The sequence below is a fragment of the Cupressus sempervirens genome, chromosome 10 (assembly GCF_028749045.1).
Source record: "Cupressus sempervirens isolate cs-2001-9-10 chromosome 10, ASM2874904v1, whole genome shotgun sequence".
In the NCBI taxonomy this organism is placed as follows: Eukaryota; Viridiplantae; Streptophyta; class Pinopsida; order Cupressales; family Cupressaceae; genus Cupressus; species Cupressus sempervirens.
In genome coordinates this window covers 252,166,817-252,182,095 of record NC_143127.1, presented here as the reverse complement: position 1 = coordinate 252,182,095, position 15,279 = coordinate 252,166,817, and the positions used below count along the sequence as shown (strand labels likewise).

At 36.9% G+C, this 15,279-nt stretch overlaps 1 protein-coding gene across 1 annotated transcript in view; it reads left to right on the top strand.

Moving 5' to 3' along the window:
* The window catches only part of LOC149533577 (GC-rich sequence DNA-binding factor-like protein), a 54,828-nt gene that overhangs the window by 31,550 nt on the left and 7,999 nt on the right, over positions 1–15,279 (top strand). Inside the window, exons 4-6 of the mRNA XM_089803183.1 lie at positions 8,331–9,013; positions 9,131–9,413; positions 9,696–9,985. Of these exons, the coding sequence (XP_089659309.1) occupies positions 8,331–9,013; positions 9,131–9,413; positions 9,696–9,985 (1,256 nt within the window). The remainder of the gene's footprint in view (positions 1–8,330; positions 9,014–9,130; positions 9,414–9,695; positions 9,986–15,279) is intronic.

Here is a 15,279-nt window from a genome sequence, read left to right as displayed (position 1 = left end):
TTGATTGATGATGATTTGATTGATTGTTTGATCACTTTACTGAATTGATCTTTGCTAATTTATAGATTGTTTGATGCAACCTTTGCTGAATCATGGATTGCTTGATTTAGCGATGCATTGACAAGTGGTGATGTATTGATGTTTGCTTGGAATGATCTCCCCTTAATAATTTTCCAGTGAAAGTGCCACCACCTTCCATAGGATTTGAGTCTTTTTATCTTCCAATAGGAGGTAGAGTCACACTCCTTTTTTATCTTCCAATATGAGGGAACCACTTATTTATCTTCTCAAATGAAACTTTTTTGTCTTCCAACATGAGGGAGAGTCACACCCCTTCACCATGTCTGCACCTTTGTAATGGTCACAACCTTTCATAAGTAGCACTTTTTGGCAAAGTTGCATGGATACGGATACAAATATAGATACGCTATTGGGTACGGATACAACCATTTTTTTAAGACCCCTAATATGGATGCACATATACATATATTTAACATAGTTTTCAAAGTTATTGTAGGAGATTTTCATTATCTCAAAAGAAATATTGACACATAAATGCTACATAAATATTTATAAGTTAATTTAATGCTTTACAATATGTAAACATGAAAGAGTTGCATTAGAAGATAACCCAAAAATGGGTTGCTGAAATAGAAAAACATTTTATTTGTCTTTCTCATTCGGTGGAGGTTTTGTTTATACTATTTGTTTAAAAAAAATTGCTTTAATATAGTTTTTTTCTTTAAAGGGAAGATCTATGTCAAATCTTAGAAAAAAAAACAAATCCCATAGTATTTGGTACGGTTCAAAAATCAAGTTTGTTAGGCAGACACGGGTACAATATTCGATGTGTATCCGGGCAGTATTGGATATGCTTCCAAATTGGATACGGGGATACGCGTACCCAAGGAGACAGAAGAGTTTCCGGCAATTCTGCTTTTGGTAGAGTTACAAATCTCCAGAAACCTTACCTTTGGAGGGACCACTTCCTTATCCTTTCATCTTCATTAATTTTCTCTTGATTCACACCTTCAATACGTCTTCTTTTTATTCTTTTCCTTCAAGTCTGCATAGTCTTTCGTTCTCAATTCTATCAGCATATTCCATTATTTCTGCAAATATTCCTCCTTTATATCTGCATTTACTCTCCATACAATTCTGCTACAAACTCCTTACAATTATGCATTCAACATTTCTTTGATGATCTTCACTTTTCTTTTCTCATTTGCAGATATGCAAATGTAAGTATGATATAAACGCTTGCTCTTTTCAAATGCACTCTGCAATTTCTTAATATATCTTCCCAAGAGTGGCGTCTCTTCGATATTTTATTTACTCCTTAACCAATCTTAATTGCCGCTCTTTTTATATTTTAGGTTTATTTTTCAGTTCTTTTCCAATTCCAACATGATTATTTGATATTTAATTTTTTAATTTTCATTGCTTTGTTCATGTCCCTTTTCAAATGAAATCTTCTCCCTTTTAGATCTTAAGGTTGAGGAACTCACAACCCTTCACTACATGCTTCTTGACTTTTCATTAAACTTGAGTAACTTGTAATTATATTTTATTATTTATTTACAGTGTAACAAGGGAACTCGTCCTCCCCACCTCCCTGCACACAGATTGGGGACTTGGCGCTCCTGAGTCCCCCCACCATTGTCTTCGTGTCACCATCACTTTGCCGGGGATCCTCCTAGCCAAATTCGCAGCTGTAGCATTTGCGATAGAAAATGGGTTTACTAGCTATTGTAAAGGTCACCGTTACACACAGAGAGTATATATGCATATTTATGAATTTATGTACATGATTTTGTACATGTCTTGATATCATGCTACTAATTGAAATAATCTTTATGATGTTTTTGATATTCATGTAGCATTTCAAGTACTATATGAATAGCATATTACTATTAAGATAATATCTTATACTTTCTATAATAGTCAACTACTTGTCTGTAGTCCGTCTTTCAGTCTAGATAGGAATGTTTCCTATTCCGTCTCTTTTTTCTTCAGTCCAGATAGGAATGTTTTCTATCTTGTCTCTAGTTTTGTTTCTAATTCCGTCTTCAGTCTACGTTGTTTCTAAAAAGAAACAACGTCCTTGTAATTCTTTATAAGGAACACATTTGTTCCTCTGTTAATAAATGAATCATCCGGAAATCCGTTAATCTGCCAACTCTTCTTGAATCTTGTAACATGGTATCAGAGCTATTACTTAAATTTTTTCGTGAAATTATTTGTTTAAATTTTTTCAAAATTATTTCTGTTGAATTTCTCTAAAACCCGCTTAGGGTTTTTGGCCGAGAGAAATTCCCGAACTCGGGTCTGCCTGTGTTTGTTCAGCACACTCTAGCCCCATTCGTCCATGCACATCGACCCTTGAAGAAAAATCTGCCATTTTTTATCAAGAAATCTGAAGTTTTTTCAAGCTTTTTTCAGCTAGGGCCGTTTTTTTCGAAACCCTAATTTTTGGGGTCGAAAAAATATTTTGTTTGCAGATTCTTGGTGGGTTTTTCGAGAGCTCAATTGGGTTGTCCATTTTTTCTGGAGACTTCGATTTTTGTGCCTCGATTTTCGAGCCAGCGGATCCAGAAAACGACAGCAGATTCCTTCTGGGTTTTTCGAGCTCTCTTTTGGGTCATTCTCTGATTCTTCTGGGTCTTTCGTATTTTGCCTCGAAGAACGTGCCTTCACAAATTTTCACAGTTTTTCATTGAAAAACGTGCCATGGCATCTCTGACAAATATTCAGCTCGAACATAATTCCAAATTCAATGGTCGCAATTATGGAATCTGGAAGCAGCGCATCATCGCAATCTTCGAATATCGAAACACCGACCAACTTATTCTGGGTGTTACGCAGCGTTCGACTTCTCCGGGTCCTGATCAAGGCGAAGCTGCATTTTTCGCCTTCTGAATCTGTTTCTGTTTTATTATGGGTTTGTTGATTTTCTCCTCAAAATCATTTCAAGTTGTTTGTAATACGCAAGGTTGTGTGAGATTCTGGGTTTGTTGATTTTCTCCTCAAAAATCATTTCAAGTTGTCTGTAATACGCAAGGTTGTGTGAGATTCTGGGTTTTACCGTTTTTTCCACAAAAACGAAGTTTTGTAATTGCAACTTATTTTGAGTCATAGCACTCTTCTGGCAAAGCTTCTTGGTTTCAACATTCTGTAGATCCAGGGAGGGTCTCAGTTATCACAGAATGTTCCGACATCCGTACATTGACCATTAAGGGAGGGTATTAAGATAATATCTTATACTTTCTATAATAGTCAACTACTTGTCTGTAGTCCTTCTTTCAGTCTAGATAGGAATGTTTCCTATTCCGTCTCTTTTTTCTTCAGTCCAGATAGGAATGTTTCCTATACCGTCTCTAGTTTTGTTTCTAATTCCGTCTTCAGTCTACGTTGTTTCTTTTAGAAACAACGTCCTTGTAATTCTTTTAGAAACAACGTCCTTGTAATTCTTTTAGAAACAACGTCCTTGTAATTCTTTATAAGGAACACATTTGTTCCTCTGTTAATAAATGAATCATCCGGAAATCCGTTAATCTGCCAACTCTTCTTGAATTTTGTAACAATTACAACACCCCCACTATCTTCCCTGTGGTAGAAACCTTTCCGAATGGCCCCTAGTGCTCATGTTACACTATTTATTTATTTATATTTATTTTCTTAATTATTATTTGATATTAAATCCTATTTCAGAAGGGGACTTTACTTTATCGAGAATTACTTGAACATACAAACAACACTAGGTTAAATCATGGATCTTAAGATAAAACTAGGGCAGAAGTCACTGCAGATATATTCCCTGTTAATTGCTTACAACATCATTAACCCAACAGCTCACATCATACAAAAGTCTTTTAATGGTATAATCGATTATCAGTTCATAAAACTTCTAGTAGGGATCTCCAATAATTTGTGCACAATGGCAAGACAAATTAACTGCAAACAATCCACTAGAAAGTTATTAAAATGGTTTTCTTCAGTTTAAATGTTATGAGCGGTTGACTTTCAACTATCAGATTAGTGCCTATTCATGCAACATAGAGTTAAATCTATACAAAAACCTAATGACAGAGAAATAAGTTTAATGTGCTTTGCTTTATCTTGTAGAGCTTAAACCTTCTAATGCAGTTCTACTTGATTAATTTTACAACTAAATAGTTGCTATTCCCACATTAAATCCTGAAAGGTTTTTGCCCTCCCCTGCACATTTGCACAAGGGAAATGTATGTTCTACAACACCTATCGGATGCAAACTAACATATATTAGCACTAAAGACAACAAATGTCAACATTGGAAACTCTCAAATAGAAATAAAGACAAGTTGTTGGAATGGGACAGAAGTATCCTCTAATATTGCGCTTTTGTTTTTGGAAATTTAATAATCTATGGTAATAAAGGATTTCAAATACCTCCAAAATTGTTTACAATTATACACACAAGCACAATGAAGATTTGTAGCTTGAAATAAATGAATTGCTTGAAAAAGAATAAGGATTAACTTGTTACAATAGAAATGTAGACCCGAAATAGATTTGCAACGAGGGCACATGATTCTGATATGAACAAATGTTGCCATTTTTGCATTTACAGGGAAGAACCATGCTTTTGGTGTCATGAATCCAAAAACCATGTGCTGAAATTGTCCCCTTGTGACTCAAAATTATGCTTGTAAGTATGAAACTTTAGTCCTGTGTTTCACCATCATGTCAATTAATGCTGGCGTTTAGATCTGTGTGTATAGGGTGGAAGTGCCAATGAAATCTGCTAGAAACAATGTAGGGCGAAATGTTGTAAATGCTTGGTCCCTACACTTTTCAATTGCTGTGATTAATTTTCACCACCACATTGTTTTTACTTCCAAATTGGTGCCAGTTTACATAAATATTGAGTTGTGGGTGCCATCGGATATCATTTTTTGGTTGCTTAGTGGTACTCTATGTTGTTTTCTCGTCTATCAAGAGAAAAATGCATGAAAATTTGAGCCAAATGTTGAGCAGTGGTTTTTCAAGTGGGCAAAACCTTTTTCGATATTTTTTGAACCAAATCTGGTTCTAAATGTGTTTTTGGACATACACGGGAGTAGGTGGGGGGAAAGTATAGTTTTTTTTTTGGGAGTTTAAAACTTTCAGAGGTTGGGAGCACCTCTTCACTTCTTTCAGAGATTGGGAGGTCATGTGATGAAGGTAAATTCAAACAAATAGTCTGGATGAGATAAATGAGCACTGGAATGTCAGGGATCTGTTTTTGGAAATGACTAACTAGTATCATTTTGGAGGAATTTTGTCCTCCAATCTCTTACAGTAAATACAAAGGAAGTTATTGTGTGGTAGAGTATCAGAGATGCACTAGGGGGACTGAGTTGAAGGAATGGGCTAAAATTTGACTAGGAAAAAGTGTATGAAATAATCAGTGGTGCTTGGAAGTTGGGCTAGACATGGAACGAGCACCCAGGTAGAGGGAAGACTACAACTATGATATACTTAGTGAAACAATATTCAAGTGAGGGTTAGGAGTTGGGAGTTGGGATGAGTCTAAATGAGATACCTGGATAAGGATATTCCAAAACTCTAGTTCAAAAGACCTGAACAATTTTTGATTGATCATGGATCGTCATAGTTGGTAGGCTCAGGAGCCATATGCCAATTCTTCACCACACTTACTTCTTGTCTACTTCCTTATGAGATAGAATACCAAAGTTGGAAAGGACGTAGACATTCCAACTGGTTTTATTTAATGGAGTGAATAAAGAAGTATGTACTCCAATTATGCTTAATAGACAAATAACTTGCAACTTCCTGAAATTGCAGAGGAAGTCAATAACACTAAAAAATGCAAAGGAATGGTCAGAAATGCTTACCTGGTTGGAGGAACATACAACTTTGCCAATTGTAAGAAATTAGATTCTTATTGCTAGAGTTTGGCGGAACATATAACTTCGCCAACGGAGGTACCCCATGTATAATCATCCAATTGTACTTGTCTCAAAGACTAGGCACAATAATAATTTCCTATGATGAACCTATCAAATTCAGTCCTAAACTTGTCCACCACTTTCAAATCTGAGAAGATTCTTTGGAATGCTTCTTTTGTACTTAACTACTACAATGTTTTTATATGGAGCCCTTCTCCTAGGCAAAGAAAGCATTTTTGTGGTGTAATCTTTGGGAGATAATGCATATGAAGAGAGATGAAGAGGTGTGGTCATCTTGTTATTGCTATCATAGATTTCTCCCAAACAATGTACTTGTACTAATGACCATGATGGTAATGATAATTATGACGGGCTGGTGGAAACTCAAGGTGAACCCCCCACTTGTCATCTAGGATCAGTGATTTGATCTTTTTGGCCCATTCTGCCTCCACAAATTCCATTGGTCAATGCCTCTTGCAACTTCAGAAGCTGTCTCAAAACAATTAGTTGCAATGTGAAATTAATCTCAGCAACCTAATGCAGTGTATAAAATATATTAATAATTTAATATCAGGTTAAAATTTGAATAAGTAAACACGGTATAAATTATATTAATGACATCTTTAAATTTCATTAATTCACTTTGAATAATTCTGAATTGGAGAAAGTTCTAAATATGCTTTTGACATGTGTAATATACCCTGTTTAAGCCAATTTGAAATCCACAATGCTTGTCATAAATTTTCTATGAGGCTTAGGAATTTTGCATTAAAAATGGGTTTATAGTAATAAATTAAGAGGGTCAATACATTGATCATAAAGGAAAGTACAGTAAATATTCCGTCAGGTAAAGTTAAAATATAATATAAGGTCTCTTATTCTTAGAGTTTATGATTATAAAAAATATTCAATATTAACAAAGGAGCGAATTTTTTTTTTTTTTCTTTAATATCAAAAATAAAGGAGCAAAAATTTCTTTATACAAGAGTTATAAAAGAATAAGATTGACAAATAGTAAATGATAAGTGCATATCTTAAAATAATAAAAGAACATTCCTTAAGTCTATCCTTACAACTTAATTGACCGTTAGAAACACATATTACAATAATACTTTAAGATCTCCTTGGTCAGTCTGCTAACTGCATGAAGTTTATCTGAAAATTGTACAAATTTATCATGACTAAAGGTAAGTATGAGTCTGGTCCTCGGACAATCCTGCAACGTCACCAATCCATTTTCTGCATGGTGCTATATGGAATGTCAATGATGTTCTACAAGTTTGGCAGGCTCGTGGAATACTATATTCTTGGCAAGCTGTAGGACCCCTTGATTGTCACAAAACATGGGTGAAAGGCCCTGTTTGGGAAATGTGCATGTTTATGAAATGTCAATGATGCTCTACAAGTTTGGTACGCTAATGAAATACTAGATTCTTGGAAAGCTGTAGGACCCTTTGATTGTCACAAAACATGGGTGAAAGGCCCTGTTTGGGAAATGTGCATGTTTGAAAGCACCCTCTGAAGCCATACTAGCTCACATGCTAGTTTGCATATTCCTTGATGCTCTGTTGCTAACAACAAAAGAGCTGCCGCCTGTTTCTTTTTACTGGTCCATGTGATGGCACCCATACCAAGGCCGAAAACATATCTATAAGTGAATTTCAACATCAATAAAATCTGCCCAATTTGGATGTGTGAATCCAGCCAGCCTAGGATATTTGCTATACAGAATGCTAAAGTCCAGTGTCACTTTTACATATTCCAGTACCCTGATCACTGCAACCCAATGTTCTGCCTTAAGTGCTTTACACAATTTCACAGAAACTTGAAATGCACGTTATGATGACATGCCTGTCTCAACATTCCAAACATAAACATTCTACTAACTACTATATATCATGTGGATTTATTTAACATGACATTTAACATACAAGACTTCTCTCTATTCTCAATACTGATGATATAAGTAAGAGAGTGTGGCAGATTCTTTTGAAGCACCTTGCTACGATCTTTGCAAAGGTTGTCTTGCAAGTCAGTAAGATGGAAATCTCAATTGTAAGATAAAGGTTACGGTTGTTCCTTTTATTATGCATTTAGAGTATAGTATATTTTTTTCCATGTGAAATTGGCTGTCTCTGACCTGATACTTAAACCTACAAATCTTTGTTTGGCATGGAATTCTGCATCGTTTAAGAAGCTATTTGATCTCAATGGATGAATATGTTTCTTTGGTAGGATCAAACAATTTGTTTTTAAAAGTGTATTTATGTTATAGTTTTCTGTGAGAGGTGTTGTATGGTTGTCTTATATTGCAAAACTTTCACTGTTATTGTTAATATAGAAATTTGAACTATTTTTCACCTTTAACTGTTAAACATCATCCTTGTGCACAAACTGCAGGATAAGGCACCTTATATTGAGGAACTTGAAGAGCAAATGCAGAGGCTTCACGAAGAGCGTGCAACAGCCATTGTAGAGAGACGAGCATCAGATGATGCTGATGAAATGGTAGAAGTTGAAGCAGCAATTAATGCAGCCAAATCAGTGTTAAGTAAAGGTGGTGGTTCAGCTACTGCAGCAGCGGCAGCAGCAGCAGCACAAGCTGCATCTTTGGCTGCAAGAGATGGATTGAATTTGCCTCCTCAGTTAGATGAGTTTGGTCGGGATATTAACTTGCAGAAACGGGCAGATTTTAAGCGAAGGGCTGAAGCCCGGAAGCAGAGGAGGGCTCGCACGGCGTCTAAGAAAGCTGCAACTTTTACTGCCTCAGATGGTGCTGCTAATCAACATATAGAAGGGGAATCCAGCAGTGATGAAAGTGATAGTGATTGCAAGGCATATCAGTCTAGTCGTGATGAGTTGTTACAGACATCTGAACATGTTTTTGGTGATGCTGCGCAAGATTTTTCACAACTTTACATTGTTAAAGAAAGATTTGAAGGGTGGAAAAGACTGTACTCTTCGGCTTATCGTGATGCTTATATGTGCTTGAGTGCACCAGCTATTTTCTCTCCTTTTGTACGCTTGGAGCTGCTGAAGTGGGACCCATTATATGAAGACGCAGATTTAAATAATATGCAATGGTGTGCATCTTATGACCTTGGTTAAATTTGATAGTGTTTAAACTTTATGGTTAAACAAGAATTGTTTTGTGCAAAGTAGGCGGTTTATCTCAGATATGCTATGATCCTTTTCTTCAGGCACACTCTTCTCTTTGACTATGGTATGCCAGAGAATGTCAAGGATTTTGAACCAGAAGATGCAGATGCAGACCTTGTTCCAGGACTTGTAGAGAAAATTGCTCTGCCAATATTGCATCACGAAGTAGCACACTGCTGGGACAGGCTGAGTACAAGAGGGACAAAAAATGCAGTTGCGGCAGTGCAAGTAATTCTTAATTACATTCCTGCATCTAATGATTCTCTGCAGGAATTGTTGGCAGCTGTTCGTACACGCTTAGCTGAAGCTATTGCTGAATTGCAGGTGACATCCCTTTTGGTCGATTCAATCAATTCAGTACTACTGTTGGTTCTTATATTTTTTTAACACACTTGAAATTCAGAATGAATGAATGAATGCTTTTTAATGACGTCCACGAGACCAGAGCAGTCTAAGGGACCGAAAGTAGAATAAACGATCCCAAAATTTCTTGTTCTATAATACTACCAATGGTCTAACTTTAGGAAACATTGTGGAAGCATTTTCCCAAAATTCATATTTATGTTTTATCCTAGAAACTTCTCAGTTTATGGTTTTGAAACTCAGGTGCCCACGTGGAGTATCCCTCTCATGAACTCTGTATCCCAAGCAGCACGGATTGCAGCATACAAATTTGGCATGTCTGTTCGATTGCTTAAAAATATTGCTTTATGGAAAGACATCTTGGCAATGCCTGTTCTGGAACAGCTCGCACTTGATGAACTTTTATGTGCAAAAATGTTACCCCATTTAAGAAATATTGTGCCGAATGTTCATGATGCAGTCACAAGGACTGAAAGGGTTGTTGCAGCATTATCAGGTGTTTGGACTGGTCCTAGTTTGTCTGGAGAACTTAGGTATGCTACTATTTATTTTTGTTATTTAACTAATTTTTGTTTTTTCCAAGGAAAAATGCCATCTTATGCTTAATAGGTCTATAGTTTTTGTAGGTTCAGTCTTACCTTATTGTGAATTGTAATACGTGCACATAGCAATTTCTTTGTTTGCTTACTACATGTTACATGTATTGAAACAGTAGGGGAATTAATATTGATTTTTATATGCATCTCACTTTTCAATCTTCATTCATGTTACTTTTTCTACTGATAGAAGCATTAGCACAGATTTGCAGCCCTTTGTTTGCCTGTCTTTATGTTTGATGAAGTAAAACCAGAATTTATTAAGAAAATTGGCCAGTAGTTTTTTTTGTTTGATCATTATTATCTGGATAGGCCAGCACCTTTTATGATACCAGAAAATATTACATCCATTGATAGACCATAAGTTACCCTCTCCAGAAACCATCATTCTACAACCCTTTTTAATAATAAATAAACATTTCATCAATATCCATTTCCAGCAACACTGTATACATAACTGCTGTCCTCCAACCCAACCCCAACTAAAAACTAAACAAAAACACTCATTGAACTGGGACAGCTTGACCTGCTGCTCTTTATTCAGCCAAGTATCTCAGCAAGGGACAATATCTTGTTCATGGGCTGCACGTCCACCACAGACTGTTAGCCCTGCAGTATCCCATCCAGTTATATAACCATGAAGCTATCAAATTCTCCTTACCTTACCAGGTTTTCTGTTGCATGCTGCAAATGAGACGCCTCCTTCACTAATTCCTCCTGATGCACCTTTCAAATCCAGTTCCCTCCATAGCAATTATAATCTGCCATCTATTCTACAGATTCCTTCAAACATACACCCTTTTTATTTGGCCCAAGTTCTGCTACATGTCATATTGATTCCTTAACTCATCAATCTCTCCAACTATGAAGTATCTCTGCAATTTTGTTTTTTATCTTTTCGTTCTATCTTTCCCATCTGTATTCCACTTGCCCATCATCTCATGCCTATTTCAGTGAAATTCCTTAAAACTCAATTCCCTATCGTACATAATATCTCTTTACTTTCCTCTTTCCTAGCTGCCATATTTTGCAATTAATCTGCTTCACCATTCCCTTCCTGATAAATATGACTGCTGATCGTATATTCTATGCACTGAATTAATATTTTGTTTGTTGGTTTCAGCCATCTTTGTAAGTGCCAGCTGCAAGTTACATTATTTCTGAATCCCCTTCCAAATCGATATGTTCTGCCCCCAGCCTTTTCCCCAGTTCGAGACCTTTCAGAGAAGCTCAAAATTCTTCAATATTATTTGAAGCTTCCCTAATGTGCTCAGCACTGTTGCCCATTATCATTCTATTCAAGTGTCGAACTAAGCATCCTCCCTTACCCAGTCCTGAATTTCCCAAGATAAGATAAGACAAGATAAATGTATTAATGTTCAACGAGAGACCACAAAAAGGGTCTAAGGGACTGAAAGCGTACAATGAAGGAGACTAACAACAACAGGACCACTAAATGGTGTCCGAGAAAGAGCAGATAATGAGTAAAGAAGAAAGTGAGAGAGAAGCAAGATCAAGCACAAGAACAAGAACACCACCAAGGCAAGGACTAGGGATCCTTCCTTGGTGTAAAGAAATCCAGCATAGAAGGGTAATGTCTAGGGCAACCAATAATCCTAGTGTGTCTCTCAGTACTTTTGGAGGGGTGATGCTATTGAGTAATCATGCTGCAAGGTCTAATGGATTTGGAATGAGTAGTGGTAGAAGTGTTGACCAGACGCTTCACACCCTAATTAGGAGGTAGGGTGAGAAGGAGGCAATGATAAGCTGATTCGAGGCTTGGCTTTGGGGGAAAGGAAGCTGTAGAGTATGGTCATGGAGTTGCATAGTCTCCTAAAGGTAAGGCGCCAGACACCTCTGGTCTGTGTAACTGAAGAAGAAAGAGAGGGACCGACAATCTTAGAATAAAGTAGTAATATTTCCCTCTAATCTCATAGTAGGTGGGGCATGTAGAAAGTAAAGTCCACCAATATAACTGAGAGGGGGGAGGGGTGAATCAGTTATCCAACTATTACAACAATTATCAACCTTATTAATCCTTATCAATATGAGCAATATAATCAGCAACCACAACAAGATACTCATACACAATAACATTAGATATTTTAACTAGGGAAACCCTTGATCAGAGGGAAAACTCAGGTGGGGATATGATGTACTAATATAAGTATTCCTTGTTAGAGGATGGACCCTATTAGGTGCCAATGAAATACATTAAGTACATATAAATCCTTGTTAGGAGACTTTGAATCCCTGTTAGGAGATTTCGACCCTACTCTGTTAGGAGTTGTAGAAGACAGATGAACCCACTGTCCAAACAGCTTCAAGGGCAAGACCACTAAACTTACTGTCCAACTGATCTTTGTATTATTCCTTGCAGAATAATAGAAACGAACTGTACTTGTACTTCCTCTTCCTTTGTCCTGTCAACTTGACTTCTCTTATTTTGATCTCGATACCAAATCGCCAACTTCACATCCAATAATCCTTTGGACCGCTTATTCGCATTTACCAAATACTCTGCTTTTTTTTCCCACACTTCGCACTTCATGCACTCACAGCCACATTTCCAAACAAGGAAAACATCCTTCCTTTATACCATGTCCTCAAAATAATTCCTTGAGTTGGCCTTGAGGCTTTCCAAGTTAATTACAATAGGATCTTATTAAGATAATTAATTATTTTACAATTATATAACACTGTCGACTTACAGTCTTTACAACTTCTCACACGTGTGACTCCAGACCTTGCGCACTCATTAACGTCATCATCAGATTGTCTTCTGTCATTGTCTAACTTTGCATATCACAATTCTATCTCTGTTAGGAGATACAATCCATTCATTAGTAACTGTTTCTTAGATACTTTGTTTGTATACTGTCCTCTATAAATCAAGCATATCTTCTCCATATCTTCGACTTACTTCATGCACACTTAACCTTGTTATCAGGACACAGTGGAGAACACGTCCTTAACTGCGCTTGACCTGATCATCAATTCTCTGTCTGTACGACCTCGTTCTCTATTTGCTACTCTGCCAGTCTTCACGAAAATATTGCTATGTTGACATCAATGACAAACACAGGCATGAATGAAACATGTCAATCATGATAACAATCTCCACATGCTACGGCAGTGCTTATGATACTACCCCAAAGGAATACCATTAGCATTCATGCTAATAGAGCATCGGAATATGAAGTGAGTCTTAGTCTCCACCTTAGCTAAGGTACATAGTTGACAAATCCGGTCCTCCCTATTAATGTGGTCAATGGTTTGGATTCAAAGCTTGTGAGAACCAACCCAAAAGGAACCCAGGGAGATACGCATAGCGTGGCTCTAGTGTCGTTACAAATAGCCTGGGCGTTGCTGTGAGGTTTTCACACCATCGGCCCAAAATTTTTGGGAACCCCCTTTTTCGGGCTAGCCTTGGCAATTTTCGTGGGTGTTGGGAATTTTTTGGTTGCAGTAGCAAAATTTGGAGTTGTCTAGAGGCTTTTGAATTGGCGATTTTACACCTTGGACGCCTTCGGGCCAGGAAGGGATCTGGTTTGTTTTCACATGGTGCGAAACTAGATTTTTCGGGACATGTAATTTTGTCCTTAGGCCTAATAGGTTTCAACAACAACATATTTTTTGATGGCTAAAATGATAACTGGCAGGATAAAATTGGACTTAAGATGGATTTTGAAAACTTGATTTAATTGAACAAGCTTGAACATTTTCAAAATGAATTTTAGATTTAGTTGTTTTGGAAAATCTTGAAATTTTTCGGTGAAAAGAAATCTTGATAGTGAATTTTTAGAGTTTGAATTTCGTTGCCATGAAAATTTATTTTGTTAAAAAATTGAGATTGTATTGCAAAATTGAAATTGGATTAAATTGCACAATCTCATTAATTTGGTTGAAATTTTTCCTAGAGGATTTTAAAAATGTTAAAGGAAATTCGTAGTTTGGAAAAAAATGATTTTTGGTTTGCTAGATTCGATTTTAATGATATTTTAATTGCCAAAATGTTGTTAAATGAAAATTTTGACATCTCCTAGACTTACCTTATTTCTATTTTGCAATTCTGGGTCAAACTGGCAATTAAAAGGGTCAATTTCTCTTTGGGGCTTAGTTATTTTCATGTTTTATTTAAAACTGGGCCATTTTGGGGGTTTTAACTTAAGTTTTTGTTTCCCTCCAGGCAGGTCGGCCCACTCGGGAGGTCAACAAGAGGATATAAGAAGGGGCTTCCCCTTTCTTATTTCCTCATTCCATTTCCACTCCTCTTGCTTGGTGTTGGGGGATTTCTTCTAGCTAGGCGAATTTGTCCTTTAGCAGCGATTTTGGCTTGAGGATTTCCATTTTTGGCAGCGAATTTCTTCCTAGAGGCTGGGCAATTTCTGCCCTAAGGCAAATTTGTGGGTGAAGATTTGATTTTAGGCAAGATCGGACAATTTTGGAGGTCTGATTTTCCTCCTAGAGCAGCGAATTTTTTCCTTCAGCTGGGGTGATTTTGTTTGGTGGAGAGACAAGGTTCTTTGAGGTCTGATTTTTGCAAGTGTGGCCAAATTTAGATGAACAAAATTATGATTTGGAGCAGACTTTTCTGCCCTAGGGCAGTGATTTTCCTTCTAGTTGGGTGATTTTGGCAAGGAGGTCGAAATTTGGTGAAAGGAGCAGATTTTTGCAAGTAATCCATTTGCTAAGGCATCACATTTTGGAGGACTGAAATTTTTGAGATCACATCTGAATTTGAAGAGGCCCAATTGTTGGTAGAAGGCAGATTTAAGGTAAGATTTTCATTCATCTCTAGAGGTGAAGATTGGTTTTAATGGCGGATTTTATTCCTTGTTCTTGCTTGGTTCATTTCTTTATCTTCTTCTTGCACTTTTCATCCACCACTTCATCATCTCCATTGATAGGCTGAAGTTGGGAGATATAAGTGTAGATTTCATGATAGGACATTTGGAGAGGTAGAAATAAGCTAGACCACCCTAGGGTTGAAATTGGGAGATATAAGTGCAGTCCATCCTAAGGTACCAAAGAGGTAGAAATAAGTGGTAGTACCACCCCTAGGTTGGAGAAGCGATTATAAGTGTAGAGATAGGATTTGGAGAGGTAGAAATAAGAGAGATTCCATCGATAGAAAGAGGTTGGGAGATTTATAAGTGTAGTTCATATCATTTAGAGCGAAGAGGCAGAAATAAGTGTTTAGGATGGCGGAGGTTAGTACAAGCAAGAAT